The sequence below is a fragment of the Hyla sarda genome, chromosome 3 (assembly GCF_029499605.1).
Source record: "Hyla sarda isolate aHylSar1 chromosome 3, aHylSar1.hap1, whole genome shotgun sequence".
NCBI classification, from domain to species: domain Eukaryota; kingdom Metazoa; phylum Chordata; class Amphibia; order Anura; family Hylidae; genus Hyla; species Hyla sarda.
Window position 1 is genome coordinate 263,046,454 of NC_079191.1, and position 20,268 is coordinate 263,066,721.

The following is a 20,268-nucleotide window of genomic DNA, read 5'->3' on the forward strand; positions in this document are numbered from 1 at the left end:
GAAAATTTTGAGAGCATTCTTTATAGAATGGATAAAAGATCTTTTGGTGGACTGTCAGCCAAAAAATTCAAACAAGGCCAACTTCCTTCCAGACTATGACTGTCTGTTATTGGTCTGCTAAAAAATTCTTCATTGTTAAAGGGAACTAATCTGCATATTTTAGCATATATAACGCTTGGCAATGCGTTATATGTGCTAAAATCATTATCCTCACTATCCCTGTGTGACGTTTGTGCCCCCAGGGATGGTGAACATATTAAAGGGGTTTATCCAGGAAAAAACTTTTTATATATATCAACTGGCTCCAGAAAGTTAAACAGATTTGTAAATTACTTCCATTAAAAAAATCTTAATCCTTTCAGTACTTATGAGATGCTGAAGTTGAGTTGTTCTTTCCTATCTAAGTGCTCTCTAATGACACCTGTCTCGGAAACTGTCCAGAGTAGAAGCAAATCCCCATAGCAAACCTCTTCTACTCTGTGCAGTTCCTGAGACAAGCAGAGATGTCAGCAGAGGGCACTGTTACCAGACAGAAAAGAATAACTCAACTTCAGCAGTTGATAATTATTGGAAAGATTCAGATTTTTAAATAGAAGTAATTTGAAAATCTGTTTAACTTTCTGGAACAAGTTGATATATAAAAACAATTTTTTTCCTGGAATACTACTTTAAGTTATAAAGTCCCCCACAGCCGCCCAGGAAGTAGTCCCTAATGGCTTTAATGATGGCTCGCGTCACCACTCTGCTCCATCTGCTTAGGTAGCAGAGCAATGATGCGAGCCGTCATTCAAGCCGTCGGGGATGGTAAGGATAATGATTTTAGCATATATTATGCATTGCCAAGCATATATAACATATTGCCAAGCGTTATATATGCTGAAATATGCGGATTGGTTCCCTTTAAGTTTCACCCAACAAATAAGTGCTTTGGCTAAAATCATCATTGTCTATGGTACTTTAAATATTCCTTGAAGGGCCTTTACATCGGACGATTATTGACTGAACAGGTTGACTGTTGCGTTGTGTTAAAGAACTAATGTGTATTTCTCAGCCAATTGCTGGGCTCATTCAGCACAAAAAAATCATTGTTACTCAGCTACACATATTTGTTTGTAAACAGGGGATTTGCCGCTGACAATGATGTAAGTGAAAGGCCACACACGAGCGATCCAGCGATCATTCATGCAGTCCTATACTCACAATAATTGAACCATGTAAAAGCTTCTCTTCACGAGCACTGACCTACTAAATCACCATTCATACAGAGCAGCTGCCTGACAGTCTAAAAGGAGCTTTAGACTAGGTTCAAACTATGGAGTTTATGGCCAGAAAATCTGAGTTGGCGCTATGACTGCGTGGAAATTGTCTTCCCCATAGACAGAAATGTCTGTGGAGCGGCATCCACCTAAAGAATGAGTGAGCTCATTCTTTTGGCGGCAAAATTTCTGAAATTTTGTTCAGCGAAATTCCATTGCCAGTGGAATTCCGTATTGAAATTCCACTTGGAATTTTTGTAGTGTGAACCTTGCCTTAGTGTAGTGATTTATTTTGTGCTGTGAAAAGATGACTTTGTGGAACAGACAAATGCGTGTAAAAATGGAGGTATTCTGGCTACTGTCCAACCAACATGAATGGAGGGGGTGTGGCGTGACATCCCCAACGCGGAAGCTGCAAGCTTCCATGTTCTGGACACCACAGCTGCTGGCCCAGAGATCACGTGGGACCCTAGTGGCGGGACCCCCGCGATCTAACATCTTATCTCCTATCCTTTGGATAGGGGATGAGATGTGTGCGGCGGAGTACCTCTTTAAGGAGACTGCCCATTTTGGCCTTAAAGGGGTACTCCGTTGCTAGACATTTTTTCCCCTATCCAAAGGATAGGACAGCTGTCATGCCCCCTCCGATAGACATGAATGGAGGTGGCGTGGTGTGACGTCATGACCACGGACGCCCGAACCTAGCGTTCTGAACATAATGTTCAGAACGCTGAGTGTCTGCACAGAGATCGCGGGGGTTTGGCCACTATCCTCTTTGGATAGGGGATAAGATGTCTACCAACGGAGTACCCCTATAAGGACACAGGCAATTTCATTTTTGCATTTTTGTTTGTTCCTCTCTGCTAAGAGGCATAACTTTTTTCATCTAACTCATGAGGGCTTGTTTTTATGCGCGATCAATTGTACTTTGTATTGACATCACTCATTTTACCATAAAATGTACAGCACAACCCAAAAAATATTGTTAAGGGAAATTGATAAGAAAACCACAATTTTGCTGCTTCTGGAGTTTTTTTTTTTTATGCTTTACACTTTACGCAAAACTTACATATTTTCTTCATTCTGTTGGTCTATACAATTAAAACGATACCCATATTCACATGCTTTTCTATTATTGTACTACTTTAACAAAATTGCCCTATTGTCCATGTTGCTCCATTCTTGCAGCGTGAGCCATGGGGACGCCATCCACTGCAGGCTGGCGCGATGACGTCACATCATCGCGACGGCGCCCGAAGATCATGTTCCCGCAGCTCACACTGCAAGAATGGAGCAGCGTGTGAGAAGGGTGACAGCTAGAGAGAGCTGCTTGGGAGCTGTATGGTACAGGGTAATTATTAAAACTAAAACGCGGGGGGGGGGGGAGGCAGTGCACAGAAAACGGCACATTATAAGTCAGGGGGCATTATATGTGAGAGGTACATGACAGGGGTATTATAAATGAGGGGCAAATGTCAGGGGGGCATTATATGAGAGTGGCACATGACAGGGTGCCCCCTGTCATGTGCCCCCACATATAATGCCCCACTGACATCTGCCCCTCACTTATAATGCCCCTCTGTCATGTGCCCCTCACATATAATATAATAACAGGGCATTATATGTCCTGTGCCCCTCACATATAATACCCCATGTCCTGTGCCCCTAACATATAATGCCCCCTGAGGGGGCAGGACAGGGGGCATTATATGTGAGGGGAACATGATAGGGGCATTATATGCTAGGGGCACAGGACAGAGGGCATTATTATTATGTGGGGGGAACAGGACGGGTCATAATTATTATATGTGGGGCCACAGGATGGGGCATTATTATTATATATGAGGGGCACAAAGTGTTTTGCATTCCAGAGGTATAATGTATATTATAAGGATATAATAAGAGGGTTCAGTATGTAGTAGTATTGTATTCAGAGGGTATGGTGTGTGTTGGTTTTATATTCAGAGGGTACAGTGTGTTGTACAGTGTGTCAGAATTATATTCACAGAATACAGTGTCTGGCAGTAATATATTCAAAGGATACGGTGTTGGCAGTATTATAATAATTATGGTTTTTATATAGAGAATCAGAATCCGCTGACATAGTGAGTAGCCATCTCGGCGTCAAATTCTGCAGAGAGAACATTTAGCTGGACCGGCAGTATGTACATCTAAATTAGATAAGGAAAGACTATAGAGAAGACGTCAGCTGTAGTCACTGATATCATTGTGTATTCTCCTCACTATAGAGAAGACGTCAGCTGTAGTCACTGATATCATTGTGTATTCTCCTCACTATAGAGAAGATGTCACCTGTAGTCACTAATATCATTGTTTATTTTCTTCACTATAGAGAAGACGTCACCTGTAGTCACGGATATCATTGTGTATTCTCCTCACTATAGAGAAGACGTCACCTGTAGTCAATGATATCATTGTGTATTCTCCTCACTATAGAGATGTCACCTGTAGTCACTGATATCATTGTGTATTCTCCTCACTGTAGAGAAGACGTCACCTGTAGTCACTGATATCATTGTGTATTCTCCTCACTATAGAGATGTCACCTGTAGTCACTGATATCATTGTGTATTGTCCCCACTATAGAGAAGACCTCACCTCACCTTTCCTATGAGAAACCAGTGATCAATGTAAAAGATCAGTGTGTGCAGTGTTATAGGTCCCTATGGGACCTATAACACTGCAAAAAAAAAGTGAATAAAGATCATTTAACCCCTCCCCTATTAAAAGTTTGAATCACCCCCCTTTTCCCATAAAGAAAAAAACAGTGTAAATAAAAATAAACATATATGGTATCGCCGCGTGTGGAAATGTCCGAATTATAAAAATATATTGTTAATTAAACCGCACGGTCAATGGCGTACGCGCAAAAAAATTCCAAAGTCCAAAATAGTGCATTTTTGGTCACTTTTTATATCATGACAAAATGAATAAAAAGCGATCAATAAGTCCTATCAATGCAAAAATGGTACCGTAAAAAATGCGCAAAAAATGAGCCCTCATACTGCCCCATACGCGGAAAAATAAAAAAGTTATAGGTGTCAGAAGATGACAATTTTAAACGTATTAATTTTCCTGCATGAAGTTGTGATTTTTTCCAGAAGTACGACAAAATCAAACCTATATAAGTAGGGTATCATTTTAATCGTATGAACCTACAGAATAAAGATAAGGTGTCATTTTTACCGAAAAATGTACTACGTAGAAACGGAAGCCCCCAAAAGTTACAAAACAGCGTTTTAAAAAAGAATTTTTGTCTCACAATGATTATTTTTTCCTTTTCACCCTAGATTTTTGGGCAAAATGACTGACGTCATTCAAAGTAGAATTGGTGGCGCAATCATATGGATTTTTAGGTGCAAAATTGAAAGAGATATGATTTTGTAAAGGCAAGGAGCAAAAAACGAAAGTGCAAAAACAGAAAAAACCCTGGTTCTTAAGGGGGTAAAAGTAATATGAGGAAGTATTACTTTACTGAGAGAGTAGTGGATGCATGGAATAGTCTTCCTGCAGAGATGGTCGCTGCAAATACAGTGAAGGAGTTTAAACATGCATGGGATAAGCATAAGGCTATCCTTCATATAAGATTGGGCCAGGGACTATTGATAGGATTCAGATTATTGGGCAGACTAGATGGGCCAAATTGTTCTTATTTGCCAACAAATTCTATGTTTCTATGTAATATTGAGATATCTGTTTAAACATATCCTATCTGTTTGTAATGTAAGGCCATGTTCACACTAGGGAATGTCCGCACGGTGCAGAATTCCGCATTGGAAATTCTGTTGTGTGAACATGGGCTATGAGTCTTAAACAAGGTTAGGACTGTATGATACATTTAATAATATTGTAAGTTTTTTAAGCAACACCTTATTTTCAGTCCGCTAACACAAAATACTCTAATAGTGCCCCTCCCGAGACTAGACTCTGGATCCGCCCTTGCCCAACGGGTGGTCCAGTGTGTGTCTGTACACTCCCGCAATACTTCAGATGCCATGATCAGTATTGATTGTGACATCTGAAAGGTTAATGCCAAACATCAGCAGGATCCCTAATGTCCATAAATATCCATGAGGTCCAGGCTGCTGTTATGCCGGTTCTGATCCCTTTGTACATTGCTGTACACTTAGTATCAAGGCACAGTGACGTACATGTATGTCGCGTGTCCTGTAGGGGTTAAATAATTAATTGTTTTTGTTGCCAATTTTAAAATCCATATTATTACCTATTAATTTTAAAAAGCCAGTCTGTCCACAATATTTACATGAGAATGTGGACCGACCTCATTGTTTATGTTTATTATGGTTTGGCTATCTGCACTTATCACTAGAATGAGTGCAGGGACTTATTGGATACTGTCATATGTTCAAAGGGTTTTCCAAGAGCCTTTTATCTTGTGAAAAAAGAAAAGCCGAAACTTGACAGATCACGTGCAAATAAATGATACCTGTCAAGATCTCTTATGCTTCCTTTTTAATCTATTAAAATGCATCTTCCAGAAAGTATTAGTTGTTATCACAGCCCAATCTGATCAATCAGTTGTGTGGGCAGACAACCTGACTTACAATTGTAAATGACTTTTTAATTGACGAGAAATAATAAAAAAAAATATATATATATATACATATTTATACATTGTCTTATTTTCAGATTTATAGACAGGTCTTGTGTGAGACAATTACAATGAGGCAGTTTAAACTGCTGGAACTTGTCACTTATACAGTATATTATATGCTTGTCTGACTTTGTGATTAATAAATACATAAACGTAATGACAGTATTCTGTTTGATCCCTAACCACACGTACAAAATTACAGCAAAAATTATGTTTTATTTTTTTTCTTGGAGCAGATGCAGAAGAAAATATGTCTAGGATATTTTCTGTCAAGTATATGTCAGGAGAACTCCCCACATATACCTTTGATGTATAGACACATAGTGAGACACTTTGCCTATACAGCCCCTTCCTAACTGATCTTAGGCTTTATCCCCCCCATGCTACACCCCAGCCTCCTGCATATGAGAAACTTTCTAAATACAGTGGGGGTAGCTGCTCAAGAGCCATAGAAGGGGCTCTTCAGCCAGATGGCAGTAGTTACTATTTATCAGAGTCCCACAAGCCAGGCTTCGCTGAAGTATTATATATGGACAATAACATCTTTACCAGTCACATAACCGTCTATAGGCAGTTACATCATGGGGGCTTCCCCAGGCACCCCTGGTGTAGCTTCCAGACATATTTGTTTAATGGAGGCTGGCATGGGAAGCCATGAAGTGCCATTCATCACCCATAGGCGATAGTGGCATCTATCAAACTTCACACTGGCGCTCAGCCTATCGCCGGCCGAGTCAGGACTTCTCTGCGGCCAGTGATTGGCTGAGCACAGTATGACTTGCCGACCACCGGCAACCAGGAAGAGGATCGCGGCGGAGACTGGAGACGGTTACCAGAGGCCCGGGGGAGCGAAAAAAGTTATGTACATCTTTATTATTTTACTGCCGGCAATATGGGGGACAATTTTTATATTCTGGAGTTCTGCTTTAAGGTATATATCATCGCAATATACTACTAACTTATCTTGTGGTAATCCTCTTTCATAGTCTATAGCAGCATTCATAATTCTGAAGACACATTTCTACAAAGTATATTACTCCTTGCTGGCCCAGTGCCTGACCTGCTGTTTTACTTTCTGAAAAGTCCAGTCTATAAGCCACACACTAGGTCTTGGTGTTGAGGGATAAATAGATACATATATAGAATTTCTGTAGGAAAGGGTGTATACTTGAACTTTATGCAGCCTTGTGCACAATATGTCACTTGAGAGAATTCGGAGAAAACAGGCTGGCCAACAGAACTTCCTTCCTCCAGGAAATACTAACTCCATATTTTCTTGGAGTAAGATTAATTTAAGTATACACAAGTGTAATCTTTATGTTGTTGGGACATAACACAAAAAGTTACATAATAAAATTGTGGTGTAAAGTTTAATCTGTGATTACCATGAAGGTCATGTTTTGTTACCTTTCAGGCTTTATCTCTAGTGTGCATAGTAGCGTAGTAAGTGTTAAGGCAAGGTTTTTCTTATGCCAAAAACAAGCAGAGCTTTTATTCTAACCTTTAGTTAATGCTATAAATGACAGTTTTGCTTCAGGTGAAAGCCTGACAGAGCCCATAGGAGGTAAAGTAACACAGTTGTGTCCTTGCTTAGCTGGCAGTTCATTCTTGTGATCTCTGTGGACACCTACCAATTATACATGGATGGCATGTGCAAGCAATAGGCCATCAATGTTAGACGTGAGGCAGACCTTTACAAATCTACTTAGGCTTAGTTTATGCTAATATTCTCTTGTAGTTTTTTATAAAAAAAAAAAAAAAAAAAAAAAAAAAGGTAGTAAAAAGAGAAGCATAAAGCTTCCAATTATGTCTTCCAACCATGTGGATTTACTGCTTTTGGCAAAAAGAACTTTATTCAAAAACTACAGTGTGAAATGGCTCTTCGTGTAATACATACCGTAGTTTAAATCTGACACATAGAAAACAAAATGGTTATATAGATTCCCTTTTAAAGGGGTAAACGGCTATTGCTGTAGCCTGATCTTCCTGCATGCTTGGCTATAATAAATCACATTTTGCCTAAAAATACAATTTCATGAGGAAAGCTAAGCAGAGCTGGGAGTCTTGCCACAGATATAGAATAAAGTCAAAGATGGATGGTGGAATAGATAAAACAGGATCAGTAGGAATGACAGCATTCAGTATAATTCTAATATAGATAAATACCTCCTACAAGTATGTGTATAATTTAGGACAGAGCCAGGGCAGATCTGCATTAGAAATAAAACACTTATTGAGGATTTAACAGTTTTATATCTTGAAAAAATGTTGGCGTGTACGGTAGTGTAATCTGTGATTTATCATAAACTCTGAAATCCCAGTAAGCAGGGTTTAATCATATGCAGCGATGACATGATTCTACAATTGTTGCACTGCAGCCATAGGGCCAAAACATGTCGGCTTTGTTTGTGTCGATGGACTCTTAATAAGAAACTATATAAAAAAACAAGTTTAAATATAAACTGAATTTTCTCTTTTGGAGTTGAAATCATTTGCTTTGCATTTTGAAATTTTAAATAGACTTAATCTGTGTTTCACGGTCCAGTAAATGGAAGGCATGGCAGCGTCAGATGGCATTAAAGAAAAACTTCATACGCCATGCACTGCCCCCTTAGGCTCTTCACAAAGCATGCAGCAGTGTATGAAATTTTTGGTCAGGCGTCTTCTCTGTTCTTCGAAAACTGTCATCAGTGTCACCGCACTAACCTGTTTTTACAGGCAGGTAGTGCGGGTAACACTGATGACAACCATACTTACGTGTCCGCAATCTGTGCCCCTGTTGTCCCGGCATCTTCATCTGTACCCTCTGTTTGGCCGGCAGGCTTGGGGCACAGGCAGGGCTTTGTGACGTCACAGATGCTGTTTTCCTAGGCTTGTTCGCCGCAGGGCCCAGTAGATAAATTGTAGCGGTGACGTCATGAAGCCCTGCCCATGCCCCAAGCCTGCCGGCCAAACGGAGGGCACAGATGGAGATACTGGGAGCATGGATTGCGGACACGTGAGTATCAGTGTCACCCACACTACCTGCCTGTAACAGCAGGTTAGTGCGTTGACACTGTTGACGGTTTTTCTGTAAGTTTCCAATAGTATGTGCTCGAGTACTGCAGATCTGACATGGTTTGGGGCATCAGCATATGTTTAAGCTGCAGTAGGTAGCATGGCTCTTAAGTCTGGGAAGTGCATAGGGTTAAACATTCCACTTTGTTGTTGAAGACCGGGGTGATACATGCTCAGATGAGGATGCAAATACCTGACTCTACTGTATAACTTGTGCTTGGTGCTCTGCATCAATCATTATTTTTACTTCATTTTATTTATCAAAGGATACCAAAAAATATTGTCTAAGACTACATTTCCCCACCTCCGCATGTATTTTGTAAGAGAATGGAGCCAGCTTTGTGAAACAGCACATAATAACACTAAATGCAGTAACTTTTCATCAGAGGAATGAGTGCTAACATTTGGGTTTTGTTTAACTGCACCAATATAGTAATGACAAGAAAACAGCGAAAGCTCACATTAATGCAGGCCGGGAGCTACTATAATATGTGTGGAGTAGGAAGAAAATGGAGCAGTCATAATTATGGCATCAAACTGAACCTGCACTAGAAGACATGTGAAGTGTGAACAGGGGGTGGCAGCTCGTGACGTGGGACATATGAGGCAGCGTGTTAATTGCCTGCTGCTCTTTATCCATATAAATGCATAGCGGTGGCAGATGTCTGCAATTAATATACCCACTAATAAAGGGCCTTTTCACTTCTCTTCTGCAATGTAAATTTCTGCTGCTGTCTCCTTGGTCCTGTTGCTTTATTAAATGGATGAAATTCTAATATTCAAGATCAAATGAAGTAAAACCAAGATCTGTTGAAAACAAACACTATAAAATACACCATTTGTTCCCAAAGTCAAGGTTTCCTTCTACGGAGATATTCTGACATAGGTCCAGAGATAGAATTTTACAAGGCATTCAAAGAATTGCCTTGTAAAAATCTGCAGTTGCCGATTTTAAAACTTCAAATCCGCAGAGGATCCAGTCTGTGTGTGAATACACCCTTATTGTTCTTTGGACTTATTTAATTTATTTTCATATGATCACACATATCAGGGGCAAACCATTAAATATATATTTTGATAGCGAGAATCAGATCTCCCAACTGATAAACTCAAGTCTGCTTCCTTTAAAAAGGTACTCCGGTGGAAAACAATATATTTTTTTTCAAATCAACTAGTGTCAGAAAGTTAAACAAATTTGTAAAATACATCTATTTAAAAATCTTAATCCTTCCATTACTTATTAGCTGCTGTATGCTCCAGAAGTTGTGTAGTTCTTTTCAGTCTGACCACAGTGTTCTCTGCTGACACCTGTCTGTGTCAGGAACTGTTCAGAGTACAAGCAAACCCCCATAACAAATCTCTCCTGCACTGGACAGTTCCTGACACGGACAGAAGAGGTGTAAGCAGAGAGCACTGTGGTCAGACTGAAAAGAACTATACAACTTCCGGTGGAGCATACAGCAGCTAAGTACTTGAAGGGATAAAGGTGTACTCAGGCCCTAAGACCTCTTATCCCCTATCCAAAGGATAGGGGATGAGATGTCTGATCGCTGGGGTCCTGCCGCTGGGGACCCCCGCAATCTCGTATGCAGCAGCCATCTGTGGGAGCTGCACACAGTGCTGCAGCCTCGGAGTCTACCGGATCGCGACTACGGGGCTGGAGTATCGTGACATCACGACTCTGCCCCCGTGTGACAGCCATGACTTGCATTGCGGGGGCGGGGCCCCGTAGTCGTGACCTGGTAGACTCAGAGGCTGCAGCACTGCGTGCAGCTTCCACAGGTGGGTGCTGCATACAAGATTGGGGGGGTCCCCAGTGGAGTACCCCTTTAAGTTATATATATTTATATATAGAAGTAATTTACACATCTTTATAACTGTCTGACACCAGTTGATTTGGGAAAAAAAATTCCACTGGAGTACCCCTTTAATGAAATTGCCATCAAATTGTCCTAGATGTTAATCTTAGAGAAAGCTATTGAAATGAATAGCTGGAAATGTGGTCAGTAAGCATTATGCACTTCTTCCAGCAGTGTGGATCATCCAGTATTGGTTTATTTATCCAGATTGGGCATAACACATAGGTTTGCCTGTTGCAGACATTAAATTTAGTTGTATACACTGGTCTGGCATCTAGACTAAAATACCTTAGGGTAAATTTACATTTAGGGGCTAGCATGGTGAATCCATAGACTAAATGCAGTAAATGCACATTTAGGAGATTTAATGCTGGCGCATCCATAGCAAAATCTGCACGTGTTCCATGATGATTCAGTGTCGATTTTATTACATTCCACTGTAAATATCCTTTTCCAGTCAAATACTGTGTAGACAAATTCTGTAACACCTGGAAGAAATTTGTAAAATCTCATTCACACGCCTGGAGCTAAAATTCCATTGAGATTTTACCTGCTCAAATCCGCATCTTTTCCATGCTACTTGATCTTTTCCAACAGAGAAATGCTGTTATGTTGTCCAATAATTCAGGTGGCGCTTAACACAAGAGATAAGACATAAAACATATCCTGATAAACTACAACAGTAAAATAATACCGCAGTGTAAAAAAATGGAAACTATGCCACCAGAAAATGTTTGGATTCATTTTCTAGACGTGTTTGAATGCTTGGCAAAACAAACAAGAGGACAGGTTTGAGATGTTTTAAAGTATGACATGTTGTACAAAACATTTAAATTAAATTGAAGCCGTTTGCATTTCCTTTTTCCTTGGGCTCTTGCTGTTTCCAATTTATTTCTTATGAGTCAACACTTTAGTAAAAATAGAATTGCCAGGCAACACATAAGATACAATTTTATTGAAAGCTAAAAAAAAATTTATCAGGAAAGTCCCTTCTGTCATTAAAGGGGTAATCTAAATCATTTTAAAAGCCTATTATTGTGTTAAAATAGAAAATACACAATACTCACCTGTTTGTTTTTTTTTTCTTTCTGCGTCCAGCTTTGTTGGCTTTGTTTTCTTGCTTGCATCACATTCTTTGAGTACTACCCTTATGACGTGCCAGGGCACCCCACAGAAAGTCACTGACCTCAGCAGTAATCGGTACCACTGAGGCCACTGATGTAGGGTATATGGACACGTCATCACTGCAGAGAAGTAAACAAAAGCAGCAGGAAGGATCAGATCGGCCAAGGCAGGTGAGATACTATATATTTAGTTTAATACAGAAGAAAGATGAAAGCGAAATCCAGCACCGCAGTCACAGATAAGAATGCTTCTTTATTGGAACATCAGGGTTACGGTACACAGCACACACGAACCATAGTGTGACGCGTTTTGGTGGACGTAGCCTCCTTAGTCGTACTATAAACACTTAGTATCCATCCGGTCTATATAGGGGAGAACTCTACCCCCCCCCCCCCGCCGCCAGGTGTGACACCTGAGCAGATCAAGTGGAGTCCCCACCTACACTGAGAAGGACTCACAGAAAATCTTCATCTCGGTGTATTTAGAAAATACTCAAACAATAATAATGATAACAATAATAGTGACTACAGTGGGGATCAAAAGTTTGGGCACCCCAGGTAAAAAATTGTATTAATGTGCATGAAGAAGCCAAGGAAAGATGGAAAAATCTCTAAAAGGCATCAAATTACAGATTAGACAAAAGTTAGATTTTATTTCCATCATTTACACTTTCAAAATAACAGAAAACAAAAAAATTGTGTCTGCAAAAGTTTGGGCACCCTGCAGAAATTATAGCATGCACTGCCCCCTTTGCAAAGCTGAGACCTGCCAGTGTCATGGATTGTTCTCAATCATCATCTGGGAAGACCAGGTGATGTCAATCTAAAGGTTTTAAATGCCCAGACTCATCTGACCTTTCCCCAACAATAAGCACCATGGGTTCTTCTAAGCAGTTGTCTAGAAATCTGAAACTGAAAATAGTAGACGCTCACAAAGCTGGAGAAGGCTATAAGAAGATAGCAAAAGGTTTTCAGATGTCAATATCCTCTATTTGGAATGTAATTAATTTATGGCAGTCATCAGGAACAGTGGAAGTTTAAGCAAGATCTGGAAGACCAAGAAAAATATCAGACAGAACAGCTCGCAGGATTGTGAGAAAAACAATTCAAAACCCTGCACAATCCCTCCAGAAAGATCTGGCAGACACTGGAGTTGTGGTACACTATTCCACTATAAAGAGATACTTGTACAAATATGGTCTTCATGGAAGAGTCATCAGAAGAAAACCTCTTCTGCGTCCTCACCACAAAAATCAGCGTTTGAACTTTGCAAATGAACATATAGACAAGCCTGATACATTTTGGAAACAAGTTCTGTGGACCGATGAGGTTAAAATTGAACTTTTTTGGCCAGAATGAGCAAAGGTACATTTGGAGAAGAAGGGGAACAGAATTTAATGAAAAGAACCTCTGTCCAACTGTTAAGCATGGGGGTGGATCAATCATGCTTTGTGGTTGTATTGCAGCCAGTGGCACAGGGAACATTTCACGAGTAGAAGGAAAAATTGATTCAATAAAATTTCTGCAAATTTTGGATGCTAACTTGATGCCATCTGTGAATAAGCTGAAGTTAAAGAGAGGATGGCTTCTACAAATGGATAATGATCCTAAACACACCTCGAAATCCACAGGGATTACATCAAGAGGCGTAAACTGAAGGTTTTGCCATGGCCTTCACAATCTCCTGAACTCAGCATAATTGAAAATCTATGGATAGACCTTAAAAGAGCAGTGCGTGACAGACAGCTCAAAGAACTGGAAGACTTTTGTAAGAAATAATGGGCAAAGATACCTCAAACAAGAATGGAAAGACACGTGGCTGGCTACAAAACGCGTTTACAAGCTGTGATACTTGCCAAAGGGGGCAGTACAAGATATTAACTCTGCAGGGTGCCCAAACATTTGCAGATGCCATTTTTTTGTTTTCTGTTATTTTGAAAGTGTAAATGATGGAAATCTAACTTTTGTTGACATATTATAAGAATGTCTAATCTGTAATTTGATGCCTTTTGGAGATTTTTCCATCTTTCCTTGGCTTCTTTATGCACATTAATATTTTTTTTTTACCTGGGGTGCCCAAACTTTTGATCCCCACTGTATATATAGATAGATAGATATTTATATCATAACACTATGTCTGATACTGACTACTATCCAATACAAACATTAGCCAGTGCGAGCGAAGAAGTTTTAACTAACAGTATCAACTCACAATTAGCAACTGTGTATTAAAACCGAATAAAAAGGTTACTACACCTATTATCCACTATAGTAACAAACATATACTAAAAGTATAAAAGTTATTAATACTAGGGCTGAAGGGTCTTGCCACTAGGGAATATGTTTAGCAATGAAGCTCACAACACAATGATATATGGTGAAATACATAATTATTGAACTCACTACAGGTTGATAACTCAATAATGTAATATAATGTCCTGCTGTCTATTCATCCCCATCAGGAATCTAGTTCCCAATTTAAGTATCGAGAAGACCTCTCGGTCAAGAAGTTTTTGCACAGGGGTGCTGACTCATTCTATTCCTTGTACTGAAATGCTTGAAAAACTCCTTTGATGGAAGTCAGCAGTGTTTACTGACCATGGACATGTGTCGGGAACCAAAGTGTGGGATGTCAGACAAATGCTTCCGAATTCTCACTTTCAGTCTCGCATTCGTCGTACATTCCACATATTGAATATGTTACATTCCCGACACATGACCATGTACACAACATATGTCTTGTTACAATGTAATCTACTGTGTCCACACTTATGGGATCCTGGACATGTGAGACAGTTAGGTTTCTTACGGGTGTTGCTGGAGAAAAAGCTGGGGGGAGACCATGTTGGCAATAGTGGAAGCTTTCCTAGGAACACAACGAAAACCATTCTGAAATACAGCAGAATATGCAGGATCTCCACTAATCATGGGGATGTATTTCAGAATGATTCTACGTATGGCTGTATAATCACTATATTGAGTGGAAAAAATTATGGGCTGATCCATACCGTCAACATTATCTCGTCGTTTGCCACCTGCAAGAAGAGTATCATGGGTTCGTTCGTATTGCCCGATCAACATGATGATATCCCCAGTCTCTTAGGCAAGATTCAATACTCGTTGCCTCACATTCAAAGTCATCATTACGGGAGCAATTACGACGGGCCCGCACCATGTGTGTTTGCTAAGTTCACTATAAGCCTATGTCGCCACTTCTGTTGAATCTGCAGTGGTGCACGAGGTAGGGTAAAACTACAGGTAGAAGAAAGATGATACCCAGCACTCACCAGTAATGCACATTGCAGATTTATTGTGTGAAAGTGTAGTACAAGGACGCGTTTCGGCTTGAGAGCCTTCCAGCTGTCTGCCTAGGCCCTTTAACATTCCGCGGCAACCCTTAATGCACAGCGCCATGAACATATGATGCAGGGATGAACCAGGCTTAACCTGTACATCAGTCGTGAGAGTCAGCTGTAACATTCTGCCAACAACTTGCTGCAGCAGCTAGAATCATAGCTTTTTGACCCGGTAGTAGCCGTTTGCATCCAACCTATTTTATGGTCCGATTGGCTCAGAAAAAAAAGAGCCAATCGGACCATTAATGGGTCGGATGAAAACGGCCGTGTGAACCTAGCCTTAGACAGTAACCATTAGTTCCTATAATTAAAAAGAAAAGCATTTTGTAGCCAAGAATTTAGGGCATGCAGGCTATGCTATTACTGTATATTATAAATGTGGATCATATGCCATATATTATTCATTATTATGAATAATTGTCAAATTTTCTCCTTGAAATATTATGTTAAAAGAAAGCTGGAAAAAGAATTTACCACAACATTTCCATTACAGATAAGGGAAATTAAAAATGCTACAGGGATCAAATATTAATAAAAATTTCACGTGGACAGTATGAATTATTTATCCACGTGTGGGGATCCTGGGGAGTGCATTACAAATAGATGGTTTAGTCTTTGACATCATAGATTGCGAGATTTATTACGGTCAATCATAGAATCAGATTTACTTTATGTGACAATGACTTTCCTGTGTTGGCACTTCTTTCCCACAGTCAATGTCATAGCCCTGATGTGTCACTAGACTGCAGTTTCTGTTGGTTTGGCCTTCATCAGGATTGATAGTTATTGCCTTCCAGTTCTGTTGATAACATAGTTTTCAATGTCATGAATAACATGGAAAGTCTAATCTGCTAAGGGGAAATGTCCACAGTAATGTATGGTCTAATCTGTTGTTGTTCGTATTTACTAGCTCTGATGATATCGCAGCTAACACATTCCATTCCTACATTGTTAAGATGGCCACAACCATGTTTTGTCTCCTGTTCTTTAATAGACATGGACATTTACGGTAACTGCTTAAAATAATTTCTGAACCATGTAATACTCTGGTCAATAAATAGTTTTAAATCACCTTTTTGGAATCTAAACACTGCATGTTTCTATATTTAAATCAAATCTTGATTCATATATATCTGCACTGAAATGATATATCATAATGGACTGTGGGGGAGATTTATCAAAACCTGTGCATAGGAAAAGTTGACCATTGTTAAAGGGGTTATCCAGGAAAAAACTATTTTTTTTATATATATCAACTGGCTCCAGAAAGTTAAACAGATTTGTAAATTACTTCTAGTAAAAATTCTTAATCCTTTCAGTACTTATGAGCTTCTGAAGTTAAGGTTGTTCTTTTCTGTCTAAGTGCTCTCTGATGACACGTGTCTCGGGAACCGCCCAGTTTAGAAGAGATTTGCTATGGGGATTTGCTTCTAAACTGGGCGTTTCCCGAGACATGTGTCATCAGAGAGCACTTAGACAGAAAAGAACAACTTTAACTTCAGAAGCTCATAAGTACTGAAAGGATTAAGATTTTTTAATGGGAGTAATTTAGAAATCTGTTTAACTTTCCGGAAAAATTTTCCTGGATAACCCCTTTAACCATTTTTCAGAGGCATTTTTAAAAATATAAGAAACAATCTAAATTGGTTGGGCATCTGGTCATCTTTTCCTCTGCACAAGTTTAGATAAATCCCCCCTGTATGTTTAAATTTGCATATTTTAATACTATACTTTGCCTACATTGTTTATATAACTGCACATCTTAAATAGAACAATACATTAAAGGGGTTATCCAGTGTTTTATAAAAGCTAATATAGTTCTGGGAAGAGGGAAAATATAAAAATAAACATACCGTATATACTCGAGTATAAGCCGAGTTTTTCAGCACGAGTTTTCGGCTGTCCGGGCATGCTAGGAGTTGTAGTGTTGAAACATCTGGAGGTCCGCATGTTGAAGACCACTGCCCGGGCCTTCGTCATCATCCAGACCCCCCTTTAGTTTTCTACTCACCTCCCCTCGGTGGGAAGGAAGGGTTAGCTGGTCCGGGCCATCTATGCTGCAGGGACCGTCCGATGGGGGGGGTTAGTCGTTCTGGGCTGTCCATTTTCACCGGGAGGCCCTCTTCTCCGCACCGGGCCTGGCCCCAGACTAGTGACGCTACCTTGAATGTCCCTGTGCGTCGTCATCAAGGCAATGTCACTAGTCCGGGGGCGGGCCCGGAGCGGAGAAGAGGGCCTCTCGGTGAAGATGGACAGCCCGGAACAACTAACCCTCCCCACCGGACGGTCCCTGCAGCATAGATGGCCCGGACCAGCTCACCCTTCCTTCCCACTGAGGGGAGGTGAGTAGAAAACTAAAGGGGTGCTCTGGATGATGACGAAGGCCGCAGTGGTCTTCAACATGCGGACCTCCAGATGTTTCAAAACTACAACTCCCAGCATGCTGGGAGGTGTAGTTTTGCAACATCTGGAGGTCCGCAGGTTGAAGACCACTGTTGAAGGGATTGCCAGGCGGTGATGATGAAAGGGGGGGGGAGGGGGTGATGATGACAGGTGGTGATGATGAAGGGGGGGGTGATGATGACAGGCGGTGATAATGACAGGCGGTGATGATGAAGGGGGGATGAAGACAGGGTGATGATGACAGGCAGTGATAATGAAGGGGGGGGGGATAATGACGGGGGCCTGGATGATGACAGGGGGGGGATGATGTATTTCCCACCCTAGGCTTTCCTGGGTTTTTGGGGTGAAATTAGGGGCCTCGGCTTATATTCGGGTCGGCTTATACTCGAGTATATACGGTGCTTACCTAGCCCTGGTCCCCCACTGGTCCTATCTATCTTCATTCCATTTGCTGGTCTTTTCTCTACTGCCTGCTTCCAAGATGAGCACTTAATGGTCCCTTGCTGTTTTATAAACTAGTTTATTAAAGAGTTTTTTGCATATGTTATTGGCTTTTTTATTGCAATGAAGAATTTGATTATAACTAAATTTTATTTAGCATTGCAAATATGGCTTGTAATTACACTGTTTCTGCAGACACTGTAGCTTCTTTACGGGGCTTCCGAATCTTTTTATACAGTGATGAAAATTGTAGCTGTATATTTGCACTGGAACATGATGTTGAAAGTAATTGACTTTTTTATGGGCAGATAGAGGGAAGAAACTAGCAGGGGTGCTAGCAAGGCCCAGCCCAGGGGCCCAAACAGATCATCCATCAAGGTTTTTTTTTCTGAATTCAAAATCTCTTTAGTAAACAAGTTTTTATTTTTGGTTGGAGGTATACTATGCCCTCACTGCACTCTTGGTAAGTTTCAGTGAATAGAAAGGCCCCAGCATTTAATGAACATGCAGTCAGAGTGCCTATTCATTTGTATTAGGTAATAAGTGTCTCGTTTACAATTCAGCTTTAAGAAGTAATAATGTTAGCTGATCGATGAAATAGCTTGAGGAGAAACTGCTCTTTACTTCTAAGATTACCATAAGGCACTTGAACCTGTTACTTATTTGTGTCTTATAATTACATTTCTGTTACTGCAGCTAAACAATCACTTAATGATGTCATTATAATCTATTTTTTTTCTTTACAAAAGCTGTAGGCATCCGACTAGTTCCTGCTGTGCACAGGTATCATCGGACCTAGACAGAAATAGCCTTAGCTTGCTTCATCTTATTTGACAAGCCAGTGACGTATAATAGATAATGCTGATCTGATAAATCTCTAGGACTGAAATTCTCTCCATTGTCCCATTAGGGATACGGATATGAAGGGAGGATTTCTCAGGCTTTACATTATCATCAGGTGTCCATGGAAAGCAGCGAGCTCCTTAAAGGGGTATTCTGGAGATTAACTTCTTTTTAAAAACTGGCCAGGGAGGGAGTGATAAAAAAAGAAAAGAGATTGCTCCCGTGCCACTGTCAGTATACCTGGGTTTGGGGAAGTGATGTCACACCCTGCTCAGCCAATAAACTGTTTTGGCTGCTGATTGGATAAACAGATGTGTGACATCACCAAACTCAGAAGCTGTGCACAGCAGGAGCCAGAGCTCCATGATAGAGGTGGCAGCGGCATGGGGGCAAGAAAGCTAAGAGGGGGTTCTGACTTGACCATTTTTTTTTAAATAAGTTAACCACAGGACTACACCTTTAAATCATTGTTGTTGTTTTTCCTGCATCAGTGTCATTCTTTTCACCTTCTAATACTTCTGTACATTTGATAATAAATATATAAGATCGCTTACTTGAAGGATGTAATTGTTACCCTGTTGTGATTAACTTCACAGCAAGGGTTTAATGGTTTCTGCTTTTATTGCCTAGTTTATGTTTTAGAATGTGAAAAACACTTCTGTACAATAAGCAAAGTTAATTCATTGAAATGTTTACCTTCCATATGCAGGGCTGGGCAATTGAAGTATTGAAATACCATCACAAAGGTAATAGACTCCTAGGAACTATACATTTCAGTATCTGGGTCCGATCAGTAATGTAGGCAATACATCTTTATGGCCCCCATATGCATAAGACGTGCTAGCCAAGCCTGTCAGAATCCATCTATAATCCACAAATAATAAGTATTTCTTGTAGAATTTCCACTCTTGATGTTTTTGTTCTGGTGTTTTACAGCGACTTCACCCCTATTTCATGTTAGAACACACACATACTCGGCTGAGTGTTTATGGTTATGGAGGTCTCAGGAGAGATAGCTGTCGGCTAACTTAACATTTGGCATTGGTTTAGCCAGCTTTACTTCAAAAGGCTAACGTCAGTTAGTTTAGGACACAGGCTGCCTGCATTGAGTGTCTGGGGTGGTATCTTCTCTCCACAGTCCCAGTCCAGGTCTCCTCCAGGGTTTGGACACACCACAGAGGAGAGAGACCTTTTTATTTTCTGCACCCACTAAAATATGCCCCTTAAAAGCCTCACTGCCACAGTGTGTAAATAGCAAAATAATTTTTCATGTGCCCCCCAGGATCAGCAGGG

General features: G+C 40.4%; 1 protein-coding gene across 6 annotated transcripts in view; it reads left to right on the forward strand.

Moving 5' to 3' along the window:
- Positions 1 to 20,268, forward strand: part of AKAP7 (A-kinase anchoring protein 7) — a 162,249-nt gene that overhangs the window by 112,441 nt on the left and 29,540 nt on the right. Inside the window, exon 8 of one of the 6 annotated variants that reach the window (XM_056566553.1) lies at positions 9,383 to 9,826. The exons of 4 other annotated variants lie outside the window; for them this stretch is intronic. In XM_056566553.1, coding sequence (XP_056422528.1) covers positions 9,383 to 9,501 — 119 coding nt within the window. In that variant the 3' untranslated portion in view covers positions 9,502 to 9,826. Of the gene's footprint in view, positions 1 to 5,927; positions 6,025 to 9,382; positions 9,827 to 20,268 lie in introns of those variants that run through there. One more of the 6 variants, XM_056566558.1, reaches the window with a different exon arrangement.